The following is a 16,167-nucleotide window of genomic DNA, read 5'->3' as shown; positions in this document are numbered from 1 at the left end:
GAGGGGAACAACCCTGTGCACACAACTATCTTCTAAAGACAGCGATAGTACTTAGCTACACCCATCTATACACTGACGGCCTAAGGTTGATAAGGGGTTGATATATGTAGTTTCTCCAAACCACGATCCTCATCCAGGTGACATTATGGCTTGAAGCAAGCTCTAACTTTTTCCCTAGGATTCAGCCTTGACAAGTAGCTTTCCATGCTGCACAACTACTTCCATACTTCTGTCAGTTTCTGACCTGCAAGCTGGAAGAGCACAGAAGTATACAAAAGTACATATGTGTATTTTAAAACAAGTTGCTACCTTTAAATACAGAAATCCAGGAATAAAACCTACAAGTGTTCACACAACATGCATTTCAAAAGACTAGTTTTCAAACATCAGTGATATTATTATGCACAGACTTAACCCATGTTAATATGTAAAATTCCTTCTGCCATTATCAAATAGTGTTGAAACAGCTACTATAAAGAAAAATGTCAGTGATTTAGCACTGCATTTAATTTCCAAAAGTACCAGAAGCAAAGATTTATATGTGCATCCCATATGAAGTCAGTTTTATATAGGAAGCTTTAAATAGCGAGTTTTAGAGAGAGATTTAATACAACTGGATTACCTATTGGTTTTTGTTACTTACCTTATGCTTCTTGCCAGTTTGACTCCAAACTAACTGGTCAATATGCCTTTAAAAAGAGAGAGAAACCAATCCTAGGTCTCTGTCTCAGGCAGGTAATCCACAGGAACGCTGACAATGCACTTGTAAGGAGCCAGTCACATCATCGGTCAGGAACTAACCTTCAGCCTGTCCACAAACAGCTCTTTGGCTGCTTGCAATTTAAGTTTCATACTTACATACAATGAGCAAAACCTGAAGACAACTATCAGCTCTGAGAGGTTTACTGGGGCGGGAGGGGAGAATACATGTTTTTACTCGCATATAATGGTACGTCCCCACATGACCACCTCGGACACAAACTGCGGCGATTACCTACGGTCGGAGCATCGGGGCAGCTCAACCGTCTCCACACCAGGAGGTCACCTAGCAGGCAGCTCCCCTGCCCCACCTCTGAGTCGGGGCGGCGGGGCAATGGGAAGGGCTGACCCGGAGGCCGAGGAACGACCCCAGCGCAGCGCCCGCGGGGGGCGGCAGAAACGAGGCGGGTCCGCCGCTCCCCGCGGAGCAGACGCCGGCCGGCGCGGCAGGTGACTCGGCGGGCAGCCTCCCTTACCTTCTTCACTTTGCCCTCCAGGTCCATGTCGGGGCCGGCCGGTCCGGCCGTGAGGCGGCTCCCGCGGGGCGCGGAGGTGAGGCGGCTCCCGCGGGGCGCGGAGGTGAGGCGGCTCGCGCGCTCCGCAGCGCTCAAACTTCCGCTGCCCCGGGGCAGTGGCTGCAGCCGAACAAAGGCCGCGCGGCAGCCAATCCGCGCCCGGCCGCGCCGGCCCCGCAGCCAATCCGCGCCGCCCGGTCCCGCCCCGCCCCGCCCCCGGTCCCGGCCGTGAGTCATTCCCGGCGGGACGGGCAGGGCAGGGCACGGCGAGGTGAGCGCTACTGCAGCCGCTTGCCTTGGAGTACAGGCGCTTGGAAACGCGAAGCCTCCCGAAGGATGAGAAGAGAGGAAATCTCCGGCTGTAATGAGTGTGCCCTTGCCGTCAGGAGGGCCACTGGTATCCTGGGGTGCACCGGGAAGAATGTGGCCAGCAGGTCTAGGGAGGTGATCCTGCCTCTCTACGCGGCCCTAGTGAGGCCATATCTGGAGTGCTGTGCCCGGTTCTGGGCTCAGAACAAAAAAGACAAGGAGGGGATACAGCAGAGGCCACAAAGGTGATTAAGAGTCTGGAGCATCTCTCCCGTGAGGAGAGACTGCGGGAACTGGGCTTGTTTAGTCTGGAGAAGACTGAGAGGGGATCTCATTAATGCATATGAATATCTGAAAGGTGGATGCCAAGAAGATGGTGCCAGACTCTTTTGGTGCTGCTGAGTGACAGTGAGGAGCAATGGCCATAAACTAAAGTACAAGAAGTTCTACTTCACCATGAGGAAGAACTTTATGTTGAGAGTGGCAGAGCACTGGAACAGGCTGCCCAGAGAGGTCATGCAGTCTCCCTCTCTGGAGAGATTCAAAACCCACCTGGATGTGTTCCTGTGTGACCTGCTCTAGGTGACCCAGCCTTGGCGGGGGGGTTGGAGTAGGATCCAGGAATCCCTTCCAACCCTAATGATTCTGTTACTCTGTGGTTTATTGACATGAGGAGAAGTGGGAGGCGGCAGCTGGTACGCCCTTGCCTCGCCTGGCTGAGACTGGTCCCAATATCACAGTGACTTCCTGGGCAGTGCCGTGTCCACAAGGGCTGCCTCCACCTTCCTGCCAGCGCCCAGGAGGCTTCCGGGTGCTTGGGCTACACTGGGGACAGGCTGTGCACATCTCTGGAAACACAGTTAAAATGTCACCCTGCAGGGGCTGAGCTCTCATCGAGGCCGTGGAGAAGCAGTGGTTGTGCCCATTTGCAGAGGGGCTGTGTGCAGGTGGTGGCCCTGGCAGAGTTATGGCAGCTGGGGCACGTGGTGACTGGGACAGGACCACCCTGCCAACCTTCTGCCCAGCCCAGTCACCTGAGATTACAGTAGAACTGCTCTTTGATGCAGGTTCTGTGGCCTAATTCTGCTCCCTCTCACCCCCCTTACATCTGCAGGAAATTAAGTGGTTTTGCCAAAGTGGATTTTCTTCCACCTGAATCCAGTCAAGAGGTTTTGATACTCCAAAACCTGATCTCATCATGTTACCACACATTTTATAACAGATTTTTTTTTCTTTTCATTGAACTGAACAGCAGGGTTTTTTTCTCCTGTTGACACTGTGAGAATATTATGAAAAAATTTTAGGCTCTGATCCCAGTCTTCAAACTCATATGCACGTGTTCAGTCCTGGAATGTCACTGATAATATATATTTTACCTATAATGTATGTGTAATGTAAAATGACAGAAAAACGAAGTATTTGCAAGACTGAATACTTCCATAAATATTTTAATGCTTCATATTTCTTTTGATTTTTAGAAAAAGTAACAAACCTTCATATAGATTTTAGAGCTACCCTGGGCATTGGTGGTGATTAATCTGGTAGATTATTTGGTCATTCATCTGCAGAATCTAATCTATTCTCTCCACACATACCAACTTTTCTCAAGTAGGTCTTAGGTCATCTTGTTTCTTCCCCAGAGGCCAAATATGCTTATCTTTCAGTGTTTAATTTTTTTTTCTGGCATCACTTTTTGAAAGATGTTGGCAACAAAGCAAAAATGAGGTCTGTTTGTTGTCTGTTAACTGATAAAAGCAAAGCTCTGACTTTTTGCTAGGACAGGTGTATGTTGTGGGCCAACTGCTCCTACAGATGAGTCTATGTAGCAGACCTTGGCCAAGAAGTTCAGTTTGCAACTAATAGAGGGTGGGCTCAAGCTGTAACATTGGAAAAAATGAGAGAACATAGACTATCAAGTAATGCAGCTGTGCTTAGTGCATAGGTCTGTTCTGAACAGAGGAGAATAATAAGAGCTGTTGCATGTATTTTGTTTGGTTGGTTTTGAAATTTTTTTTTTCTTTTCTTGTTCTCATTCTGTTTTGTTTGGTTTAGTGGTCACTTCCTGCTGGTTTTGGGGGTAAAAGACGGGGGAAGTTAGGGTGCCTGAAGTGTTGGTGTACCTGGGACCATATAGTCTGAATATCAACAATGCTCATAACTTTCTCAGGCTAAGATCAAAGGACTAAGCAGGACATTATTCCTTTTCAGTGAATGTGCTGTCAGATGATGTAATAGTGAAAACCACCAGCAATTACAAAGACTAGCTATGCACCTTTGACGGTGGTAAGCAGAGAATTGAAACTATCATAGTCCTCATTATATGTTTTTCATATGAGAATGGATGTAGGTGCATATTTTCATTTTAGGAAGCTAAAAAGTGAAAGAAAATCTCATATGATTTAAGTGTATTTTGCTTATTCTTATCTCCCTAAGTATAAGAGCATAATAATGATCGTGACATTTTTCTTTTTTTTTTCTCTAGTAAACTATGACACTGCTTAGTTAATAATAATTTTGCTGCTGTTTTTCCTAAACCTCCTTAGTTGGAGATGCTCTGGTTGTGATTTGTGCATTTTTCAGTTGTGTCATTTAGTACTGAAATACAGTAAATTTTAACAACCTTCCTATCTATGACTTTGTATGAGGCCTACAAATTCATATGTATAATGGAAAATGCAGGCAGTAATATAAGACTTCTGTTTTGCAAACCAGCAGATTGCTGTTGGAACACACTTCCTCTGAGACCTGGATCAATAAAGAGTACATTTTAAGATTCTGTTTTTTGTGTTTTCTATGGCTTTAATTAGTCTGGCAGAAATAAGTTCCTGTCCTGTGAATGTGATCCTGTATGGCTCTTCTCCTTAAGGATTCAGAAGTTTCCAGGAGCACAGTATTGACATGTGCCAGGGCACAGAGCTGGGATTTCTCATAACTGTCTAGGAACTGTTGAATACCTGATTTAAATATTAGTGTTTTCTAAAGAAAGAGCAAGATGCATCCCAGCATTAACTTTCCACAACAATGTTAATGAACACAACAGGCAGAAGATGGGAAAAGGCTAATACTTCTACGATGCACACTTCTGGGAACATAGGGAGTGGATGATTTGTTGGATCATTTTTCTGGTTTTACAATTTCCTTTGCACTCAGATACCACTATGATAAATGTATTTAGAGTAACTATATTTCTCCAAGCATTAGTTATGTAGGTTATATAGATGATTTATAAGTCCATCCTTGAATGAGAGAAAGGATAGTGTCATAATGACTTAGCAGTGCTGAAAATTTGTTTCTAGAAAAGCTGTTATTTAACAAACAGTTCTTCTGTTTAAACTTTTGAAGCAAATATTTCAGACTAGCTTCCAGTTAAATTCTTCTAGTTGTGCTGTTTACTTAGTGCTTCATATGTTAGAAGTGCTTTTAAGATTTTTTTTGTAAGTATAATCTGAAATGTAATATAAATATGAGTGTTCAGAAAACATTTCAGTTTGAGAAAGCAATAACATTTGCCTTTTTATATCTATTTGAATAAAACAAGGGAAAGTTACGTGGAATGCCGTGTGGCAGGTTCAATAAAAAAACAGAAGGGAACTTGGGTGCAGAAATCAAAAGTTGTAAGTTTTGGGGCATTGCTGACTATCTGCTTCCCAGGTAAGTGTATACTTAGTTTTCCATTTTTACTGTCTCAGATTTGAGATTCTGTGAATTTTGACAGAGTAATTTGATAGTTGTTTCGTGCTTGGCCTATTCAAGATCTAGAGACTAAACTTCATTGTATTTCAAAGAGGCTTAATTTATTAGCAAGTTTCAGATCATGCATGAAATAAAGGCTGATTTAAGAACCTTGTGAAGTTTGGTAACAGCTATTGCTTTTTAAAAAGAATATAGCGAGAAGAGGCTGCCCTGCTTTTCTATAAAGTCCAAGTATATAGTGAACTTTCCCCCAAGTCGGGTTACAAGGATGCAAACTTTCCTCAGCCTGATGGGGAATCAAACTACAGTCATTTGATTGTCCCAGCAAGTGCCATAATCATGAAGCTACAGCCCATTTTTCCACCATTTTGCTTTCCCACTATTTCAAGAACCAAAAAGTCACAGGGACAGTCAGGGCGAACAAGGAAGAGTATGACTGCAGCCTGTGCTAAAGGTTCTTTGGATAATAAGTCTCAGCTGTAAAACTGTAAGTTTATCCAAAATCTGGCCAATGTCGGTCTTGGGACTGCATAGCCACTTAGAAGACCTACACTGTCACTACTTCGGTGGAGCCTTTTTTCTCTTCTGTACAGTGGCACTACTTCAAAAGCATAGTTAACACATCTCATTTAACTATGTACCCAAAGTCTAGTAGCTAGGCCACAGTCCTAACAGATCCCAGAGACCAAGGGGAAAGACTGGAACAAGGAAGACATAACTTTGGTGGAAGAGGATCAGGTCAGGGCATACACAAGCAGATTGGACATATGTAAGTCTGTGGGTCCTAATGGGAGGTACCCATGACTGCCAAGGAATCTGGATGATGCCATTGTGAGACCAGTTGATAGTTTTGGATCTATCATGGTGACAGGGAGACATGGTTACATGGTGACATGCCTGGAGAAAAGGAAAGCAAATTTCACTCCTATCTTCAAAAATAAGCAGAAGAAGGAGGACCAAGGGAACTACAGGCCAGTCAACCTCAACTTTATCCCTGTGATGGTGATGGAACAGCTAATCCCAGAAACTGTTTTCAGGCATGTAAAGAACAAAAGGGTGGTTAGCATGGATCTACCAAGTCATGCTTGACCAACTTGATAGCGTTTTATGATAAGATGACTGGCTTGGTAGATGAGAGAAGCATCTTCATCAGTGGGTGCTGGGTCAGAGTAAGTTTGCTGATGATGCAAAATAGCGTAACAGACACACCAGAGGGTCATACTGGCATCTATAGCGATTTGGACAGGCTGGAGGAATGGGCTGACAGGAACCTCAGGACGTACAATAGGAATTGCAGAGCTCTGCAGCTGGGGAGGAACAACCCCAGGCACCAGTACCTCCTGGGGGCTGAGCAGCTGAAAAGTGGCTTTGCAGAAAAGGACCTGGGGGTCTTGGTGAACACCAGGTTGATCGTGCACTAGCAATGTGCCCATGCAGCAAAGAAGGCATATGATCTCCTGAGCTGCATTAGGAGTGTTTCCAGCAGGTTGAGGGAGGTGATCCTTGCCCTCTATCCAGCACCATATCTGAAGTATTATGTCCAGTTCTGAGGTCCCTGGTACAAAAGAGCAACAGGTATACTGGAAAGAGCCCAGTAATGGACAGCATGTGTGATTAAGAAACTAGAGCATCTCTTACATGAGGAAAGGCTGAGAGAGCTGTGACTGTTTAACCTGGAGAAGATTCAGAGGAGTCTTGAATGTTTGTAAATATCTGAAGGGAGAGTGAAACGAGGATGGAGCTAAGCCCTTTTCAGTGGTGCCCAAAGGCAGGATCAGAGGCAATGGGCACAAAATGAGACACAGAAGGCTCCATCTGAAGATCAGAAATCACTTTTTTTTTCTTTTAGGGAGACTGAGCATTGGCACAGGTTGTCCAGGGAGATTGTGGAGTCTCCAAAGATATTCTTAAGCTGGCTGGACATGGTCCTGTGCAATGTGCTGTAGGTGGCCCTGCTTGAGCAGGGGGTTGGACAATGACCTCCAGAAGTCATTGCCAACCTCAACGATTTTGTATATTCTGTGATTTGATTTTTGACATCTAAAGATATATGTCATCTAAAGATATGAAAAAATAGCAAAATGCAAAAACAGGTTTATTTTAGGGAATTCTGTTGCCGCCATTCTTCCTTATTATAATTTCAGTTGGATTTGAATATTTTACTTTGATTTGGAACAGCTATCTACATACTTGTATTTTCCATCTGGAGAGAGATCAAAAATTTGATGTTTATCTATTAGCATGGTATCTAAGTCAGTGAGTTTAACCATTTTTTATTGTTGTGAATTACGTCAGAGGTCTCTCAATGTCCAGAGGCAAAATTTTTAAACTAGAATTATTTAGAAATTTTATGACAAACAGTTTTGTATTTTGTCATGAGAACAGACCATTTCTTTGAAATCAAAACTTTCTGCAGGAATTCAAACACTAGGAATGGAATTTCTTATCACAGTAGGGAACACAGGAAAATAATTTCCATCTCACTTAGGATTAAGGTATTTACATGAGTTGCAGAAGACCAATATCTGATCACAGAATCATAGACCCTGCTCTGCCTGGCTCAGACTAGAAGAATGTAACCTTGGTGAATTCTTTCACTGTGGGAGTACTTAGTTCAGTAAAGGGCAAAGCCTGTTTCTGTCAGGTTTCTCACTTGGAACATTCTTGGTTTCGTTCCAATGCAAAGCAACAGAATTTTTTATTTATACTCTCAAAAAATTAAGAGATGGGAACTAATTTCCTATAGAGCTCTGCTGACCATATAATGTTGTGAACACTTGTTTGGCTTCTTTCCCATGCAAGAAAGCTCCAGCAAAGGTTCTGTGGTTCTCAGATTTTCCATTAGTAATAATTTACATAAAGATTGTATATGTCTAGAGAGGGATAACTTAAGTACCATCTGGACAGAATCATAGCAACTCTTTTGCTATAATGTATATTTAATAACTTCAGCTGAGGCTTGCAGAGATGATGTCTAACACTGCTGAAAGAAAGTAGTTACAGTATATGAGATCATGCTTTTATGACTACAAATGCCAAGGAACATTAATAGGTAATTGAATTCTTTATATGTCTGTTCATAATTACAGTATCTTGCGATACTTGCCACCCATTTCTGAGAAAAGCAAGCCTGTTAAGTCTTAGGAAACAGGCACTGATCATCAGCCTTTCTGCATAATGGACTCCTTTTAGAGCCATCAAAAAATCTTCTGGCTTGACTCTGCAAGCACAAATTTTTCTCTTAAATGAATTTTGGTTGTCATTAGGGTCATAGGTCTCCAAGTTGTCACTTTGATAGGTCAAACACCTTTTTTTGTCGCTGATCAAATCCACTCTTAGCCCAGCTGAAAAGGTAGCTACCTGAGATCTTACCCGGTAACTTACATCTTGTCAAAGGATTAGTCTCAGTGGGAATGTTTTATAGTTTCTGATGGTATGTATGGTATTAAGGAAGAAAAATTAAAATTAGGACAATTATCTAAACTACAATAAGTAAACTTCCTGCTTGGGCTTGCCACTTCTGTTTTTTTAAGTCCTGTAAGATTTTCTACTGCACTCTAATCCTTCTTCATATAATAATGTCATACAGTAATATGGCCTTGCTATGAGTCTAGAACTTACTGCCTCTATTGAAATACAAGTTTAGGCCCTAATCCAGCAGATGGGAATGCTAGTTGAGATTAATAAATCAACCACAGAGAGAATTTCCCTACATTTGTGCTTTCATTTAAAATGAAAAGGTGTAATTTATATCTGTGGCATGCAATTCACTTTGGATGTTGCATTTTGCTGTTTGACTTAGAGGCCTTTGTTGTAGAGGTTTGCTAGCTCTGAAACAGATGAAAAGCGTGGCTCAACAGATCTGATCTGCAGGAGTGGTATTCACTGCAAAAAAGGTGACATTGTCTCGAGAAGTAAAGCAAACTGCATTTTCAACAAATAAAAAAAAGATTTTCCAAAGGCTTTCAGAAAACCTGATTTTTGTTTTCTGGGGCAAAGAGCCTACAAAGGCATGAGTTCAGCCACAGGCAGATGCTTATATGTGCTTACTGCATTTGGTCTTTCTTAGGCTTTGTCCTACAAGTACTTTGTCTATGTGTTTAGCTTTACACAGCCACGATAGTGCCATTGACTTCAAGTGGTTTGATGGCTTGCATACCATTAACAAGTGTGTTTTGGGGAGAAATAGTCAGTTCCCATGGGACTAAAAAAATCATTCAGTAGTTATGTGACTGAGGAGCATTTAGAGAAGACATCTGATCCTAACTATCAGCCATTTTTGGTTAAAGCAGCAGTTCTGATTTTTGCTCCTTCCTTCCTTTTTGCCCTTTGTCCAGTCTTATGACTTTTCCTTGTGCCATCTCTAGTCCTTCTCCAATTCCTTGAGTAGACAGCTCAACTCTGTAACCAGAAAAAATGTATTAATCTTTTGATTATTTAGTTTTCTGTCAGTTTAGTGAGCTGAACTTGTGAAAGAAATCAAATACCAGAGAGAGCAGAAGGAGAAGGGCACGATGGTGTAGCTGGGAGCAGAGAAGTTTTCATGGCACTTCAAAGTGAGGGAGCCAGATAACAGGAGAAGTCATTGTAGAAGCAGAATTGGAAGGATTATTAAATAGAGCTGTGAGACAGCTTTACAACAAAATTATGCCAGAAGGGATTAGGGATTGGGTCTTGAAGGTGGATAGGCAGAGACAAACATGGAGGGCTGGTTGTTCAGGAGACACTAGAATTCATGTCTTCTATACTGTATAACTGGGAAGCTGTTTGTTGTACAGACCAAGAAAGAAGTCTATGAATCCCAAAGATTATCAGCATGTTTGCATGTCTTGAAATACAGTACTGTCTAGATTCTGCTTGTTCAATAGAAAGTAGTAAAATTTTTACAGTATGTAAGCTAAACACTGAAAACCCTATCGCTCACTGGTCAAGTATCTACATCTAATGAACAATGGGTATATTACTGTTTCAAAAGCTGTTGGATAGAATATGATACATGAGTGCTGAAGAAAACAGAAACTGTTGAAGTTGTATCTCATTTTGTGTTTTTGACTTCATTGTCTGAATGATGTACATCTTCTGTGTGTATTAGGTATGAAATATTACAACACAATTTCTTACAGCTGTTTTATATATACATCAGCTGTACTCCTTTACTGGTAAAGACTAAAGGTTTCATAAGACATTAATAAAAAGAAACAGTATGAACAACAGAGTTCATCAGATTAGATGTTTTCATACATTTTCCTTTTTCTTTTCTACGTGTGCCTTTTCTTACCCTTTGCTGCTCTGTTATTTGGTTTCTGTCTTCTTCTCACTCCCTTATATGGAGTGACTGAAGTCTTAGTTTACTTTTCCCATCCATGTTTTGCCTTCCATTCTCAAAAAAAATATTTTAATATAGCTTCATAGCATTTTGTATTTGTCAGTTACTAAGGGAGTATATACAAGAAAGTACACAAGAAAAGAAAGCCAGCATTCAGTGTGCCCATGTACACGCCTACCTCTCAATGCTTTTTTCATTCACTTCTTTGCTTGTTTTCCCCCTACAAAAATGTGACAAAAATACAGTACAATAGCCAAGGCTATTCCTGGTACAGGGTCTATTTTTACCTTGTTATATCTTTATTAAGAGATTAAAACTTTGCTCCTTCACATCCTACGCAGCATAATTCTCCTTTTAAAAGTTGTTTATTGTTACTGCTTTTTTTTTTTTTTTTTTTTTTTTTTTTAATGGAGGTGGAATGGTAGAGGAGAGAAAGGAGTTGGTTTGTTGTTAATGCCAGATAATTCAGGTGTTTCAACCTAAGTGGATATGTCGGTCTCCTGTTGGATAGTCCTGAGGTTAGGGTCTTCAACCGTAGGTGAAATATAGGACATCCTTGTCTAATATTTTTTCTTTTTATAGTGAATCTCCCACACAAATCCTATAACCTCTAGGATAAGGAAGCATTCTGTCTCACCAAGTATGTACTTAAAATATTTTGTATAGAACAGAACAGCTTTGACAAGAAACGTTCTCTTTCTGATATATCCCTTTTTGTGCAGAAACCCTGCTCTGAAGGAGTAACTCCTGCTTATGTATAATTACCCATTCCATTTAATATGAGATAATTGTGAGTGTAGTCACACTTCGAATATATAAACTGGGCAATTTTTATAATTCCTGGCAATTTTATTATTCACTAGTGGATAAGGTCTGGGAAGAAAATATACCCTTGTATATTGTAAATTTCCTCTGTTTTGTAGATGTCCTCTGAAAATGGCTGGTCTTTTTTTTTTTTTTTTTTTTTCCTAATATTCCTAATCTGTGCAATGAATACTTGAATTTTTGCAGAAAGTAAGTCTGGAGTTTCTCTTTTCATGTTTTTTTAAAGAACAGGTGAATTTAATTGTAATTTTATAGTAATATAAGCTTCTGAAAAATTGTGTTCTCAAAAGCTTCTCAGTTTGGTAGCTCAGTTTGAAGCCTGTCTATACCATGTAGTTCAGCAACCATTCACCCTAGGCTCAGCAACCTGAAAAGGTTACATGACTGAATAATGTGTTGGGGATAAAAATTTCAGAAGAAGAGTCAGCTAACATTCTTTAAACCTTACTCTTTTGAAAAATCTGACCTTTCTGTATCTCAGTATTCATGTCTAAAATTTGAAGAATAACTCTTCCTTAAACCCATGTGACATTTGAAAAAAAATTAATAAAAAAAAAATCAAGAATCCAGGAGTTTCATATGCAGCAAGGTAATTTCATAAATACCGAAAATAGATACATTGCTCTGGAGCAATTAAATAAGAGACTCATTTCCAACATTTTGTTATTTTCTGATGTTAATTAAGTCAAATAACTTATATTTATTTATTTCTTCTGGATTAGCTTCTCTATTGAGAGGATGCTTTGTTTAAAACAGATAGTTCACTTAAGATTTTGATACACTGAGATTATTAAGAGAAGTTTTTCTGTCACCGGTGTGGTTTGTGTCACATGGCCAGATAAATCAAATAGCAACAAATTACAGACTTTTTTAATCAACTGCTGCTATGCTTTTAATGGTCTGCCCAGCACTGCAAATAAAGATTCCTTTTGGCAGAAGAATGCTGTATTTTTTCCTTTAAATTCAATTTGCAATTCAAATCATGTCTTCAAAATAGGATTATCAAACATCAGATCTATGCAGGATTCCTAAAACATCTTAATGCAAGTTGGCAGTCGTTTATCACGGATTATTAAACAGTTTTCAAAAATCACAATGTTGTCACTGTAATTAGAAGCCTCTTTATATTGTACTACATAAGTGGCTTGTTAATCTGAAAAGAAAATTATTAATAGTAGGATCTTAATTGCTATAATTACATTAAAAGAAGTCTTATTGTAAAGCCTAAGAATGCTCCAGTTGCTTTGCAGACTTTCATGTCTTTGGACGATCATTATAAAATGCCAGTGATTTTAAATTAGGTTTCAGAGATAATTACAATTTAAACCATAAACCCTGTATAAGCATAGTATAGCTGGAATATATCTTCTGTTTTGAAACTCTAGTATAACTAGGGATGAAATTTTACCATGATTACCATCACTATTTTTTTTTGTGGGAAAATTAATGATTTTCTTTTCTCTTTTGAAAGGAAGGTGAACCTTGTGAGAAGCAGATCATCCCACTACAGTGAGATCTTAGAATTACACAGGTTGTAATCTTGGCATACTTTGAGTGTCAGCGAAGGGAAAGTGACACTTTTCTCAAAATGCTTATTTTTTGTAAGTATTTTTAAGGCTCCCACCTGTAAATGAAAGTAAGAATTGAGTTTGAAAAGCCAGATAAGATTTCTGGAACTGCTGCTGCATGGATTGGAGTGGGAGCCTCTCCATTCGCAGTTATGTTCACTCTCATTCACGTTACCCATGATTTGTCACAGCATTCAAATGATGGAGGGGAAAAAGAATATTTCACAGAATCATTCAGATTGAAAGGGTGGTCATGCTCATCTACTCCAGCCTCCTGATCAGATCAGGGTCAACAATCAGACTGTATTGCTCAAGGCTTTGTCCTCTTGGGTCTTGGAAACCTCCAAGGATGGAGTTCACAACCCAGTATGGAGTTAGTTTGAAGAAGCAGACTTTTTTTTAACCAATTGTTGTGGTTTAACCCCAAGTGGCAACTTATCCCCAAGCAGTCACTGACTCACTCCCCATCAGTGCTATGGGGAGAGAATCAGAAGGTAAAAGTGAAGAAAACCTGACATAAAGACAACGTAATACCTAAAAGCAAATTTAAAAAATGTAAGGAAAAAAAACAAACAAAGAGAAAGGAAAATAAAATCCAAGAATTATTTCTTGATGATGTAAAAGAAAACAGTTACTCACCACCAATTGACTGATGCTCAGCCAGGCCCCACCAATTTTATTGCTGAGCACATCATATGATCTGGAATATCTTTGTGGTCAGTAGGGGTCATCTGTCCTGGCTTCCTTCCCTCCAAGCTTTTTGTGTACCCTCAGCCTCCTCACTGAAAGGGGAAATGTGTCAGGAGCAGAAAAGACTTTGTGTAAGCACTGCTCAGCAGTAACTAAAACATTCCTGTGTTACCAACACTGTTTTCAGCAAAAATCCAAAACACAGCCCCATACCAGCTACCGTGGAGAAAGTTGACTCTATCCCAGCCGAGGAGTAGAAACATCGGGTAGTCAAACAGCTGTCAAACACCTAGACTGTATCTCATAGATACAAGAATGCTGTGGGAGATCTTCTCAAGGCCTTGCTAAAGACAAGGCAGATGACATCCACTGTCCTCTCCACATCGACAGATGTTCTTTCATTGTAAAAGGCGTTTGGCACTGGATTTGTTAACTATGGTATACTCTTGCTATAACCATGCTGTCTATTCCCAATCACCTTCTTTACCTTATTGTGACCAGAAATAGCTTTCAAAAGGACATGTTCTGTGATATTCCCAGGGACCAAATCGTGTCTGACCAGATTGCCATTCCTCCAATCAACAAGATCTTATGATGAATGCAACATTAGCCTTTCTTCAGTCATCAGGACCTCTTCTGATTTCTACAGTCTTTCAAAAATCGTGTGAAGCAGCCTTACGGTGATGATGGCAGGCAAACAAATGCATATCACCTGATCCCATGGATCTGTATGAAAAAATATTTCTTAAAGATACTTGACTCTATTCCTTTCCACTGTTGATGGTTCTCTTCTTAAATCCTTGCTCTAAGCACAGAGGCCAGCGTGAAGCACCTGGCCAGGTGCAGACTGAGGCAAAGGTAGCATTGAATAGCTCACCATCCTTTCATGTCCGGGCAATGTTTCTGTATTCTCCTTAGTAGCCTGCCCTTGCTTCTACCTCCTATATAATCTGTATAATGCCTTTTTTACACTGGAGCATAGCTGTGTTTCCTGTTTAGGAAAAGTGGTCTCCTGAAACATCTGATCATTTTCCTGAGTATTAAGATAGACCGGTTTTGCACTTGGCAGTTTCCCTTAATGACCTGCCAGGTCTCTTGAACTCCTTTTTGCTTTCAGAGATTTCTCTCCCAGGATCCCATGTATCAGTTCCTTGAAGAAGGCAAAACCTGGTCTCCTGAGGATGAGGTCTGTATATTCACCTTTCTCCTCCTCCTTTGGGATTTTGAACTCCACTGTTTTCCGGTCCCTACAACCAAGGCTGCCATTGATTATCACATTGCCAAGCAGTTTTTCTTGTTCAAGTTCATGGTTGGTACCCCTAAAATATGTGGTCAGAAGTTGTCCCTGACAACCTCCAGATGCCTCCTAGATTGTGATCCCGCTGCGTTGCCCCCTTCAGAAAAGACAAAGTCTCCCATAAGAACCGGAGTCTGATTTGAGTTGCTTAAAAAAGGTTCATTCACTTCCTAACTACAGTGCTACCCTCAGTGGTCTCTTCTCTGACCCTGACTCATAAGTCCTCACCCAGTCTCTTTGCTTATTCCAAAGACCTCTACACACTCAAACTACTCCTTCACGTATTCAGCAATGCCCTCTCCTCTTTTCTTCTCCTGTTTTTTCTACAGATCTTGTGTCCATCCATCAGTGATGTCCTGTCATTTTTGTCCCAGCAGTTAGCAACTGTTCCAGTGATGCCATAGTTCTGTGTCTGCATGCACAGCCCTTCTTATTCCCCCAAACTGTGTGCAGTTGCGTATGGGTGGGAACTCTTGCCCTCTTTAATCCTTCACAAGGGCTTGCTTGTTCCCACCACCTTGCCTCTTGGGCTAACAGTTACTGACCTCTGTTTCCTCAGCTGCAAACTCCTACACCACTTTACTGAGGTGCCACCAAGTTCGCCACCTCAAAATGGGCCTGATCTTTGCCAGCAGTCCCCATTCCTGATACAGGAACCCATGCTTGTCATAAAAACCCTTTCTGTATGAATTTGTGTGGATGGGCTCTATAGGTATTTGTGAGTATGGATGGAGAAATAATAGCCAGGAAACAGCAATCTGAAGAGAGGAAAAGTACATGCTAGAAGTAGCATGTGAAGAAGATATTTCAGGATCTCCACAGTCTAGCGATCCTTTTGAATCCACAATGACTGAAAAACCTGGGACACGAGTTTTTTGAATCTGTATTTGGCCACTAGCTTGTACTAGAATCAACAATGGGTTGTGTAGCTCAGATGACATCAAGAAGCAGTGGAGGCTACTGTATGTAGATGAGTGCTACAGGACTGCACATACTGTTGGAGGAGAGGAGACAGAATGGGAAAAATATCAAGCATGGAGAAAGATCTATGAACCCTGAATGGACACTTTTATACCAGAAAGGACACTGTATTACTGAAATGGACGTTCCTACACCGGATTAGACATTCACTGGACAGACAGTTTTACCCCAGTTTTCCCCAGTTTATTGTTATGTTGTTATGAA

At 40.9% G+C, this 16,167-nt stretch overlaps 1 protein-coding gene across 2 annotated transcripts in view; it reads right to left on the bottom strand.

The window, feature by feature from the left end:
* Positions 1–1,311, bottom strand: part of TES (testin LIM domain protein) — a 29,381-nt gene extending 28,070 nt beyond the window's left edge. Inside the window, exon 1 of one of the 2 annotated variants that reach the window (XM_064656032.1) lies at positions 1,236–1,311. In XM_064656032.1, coding sequence (XP_064512102.1) covers positions 1,236–1,262 — 27 coding nt within the window. In that variant the 5' untranslated portion in view covers positions 1,263–1,311. Of the gene's footprint in view, positions 1–643; positions 667–1,235 lie in introns of those variants that run through there. The other variant, XM_064656033.1, reaches the window with a different exon arrangement.
* Positions 1,312–16,167: the final 14,856 nt, after the last annotated feature.

This window comes from Pseudopipra pipra, chromosome 5 (assembly GCF_036250125.1).
Source record: "Pseudopipra pipra isolate bDixPip1 chromosome 5, bDixPip1.hap1, whole genome shotgun sequence".
In the NCBI taxonomy this organism is placed as follows: domain Eukaryota; kingdom Metazoa; phylum Chordata; class Aves; order Passeriformes; family Pipridae; genus Pseudopipra; species Pseudopipra pipra.
This window is presented reverse-complemented; position numbering and strand designations above follow the sequence as displayed.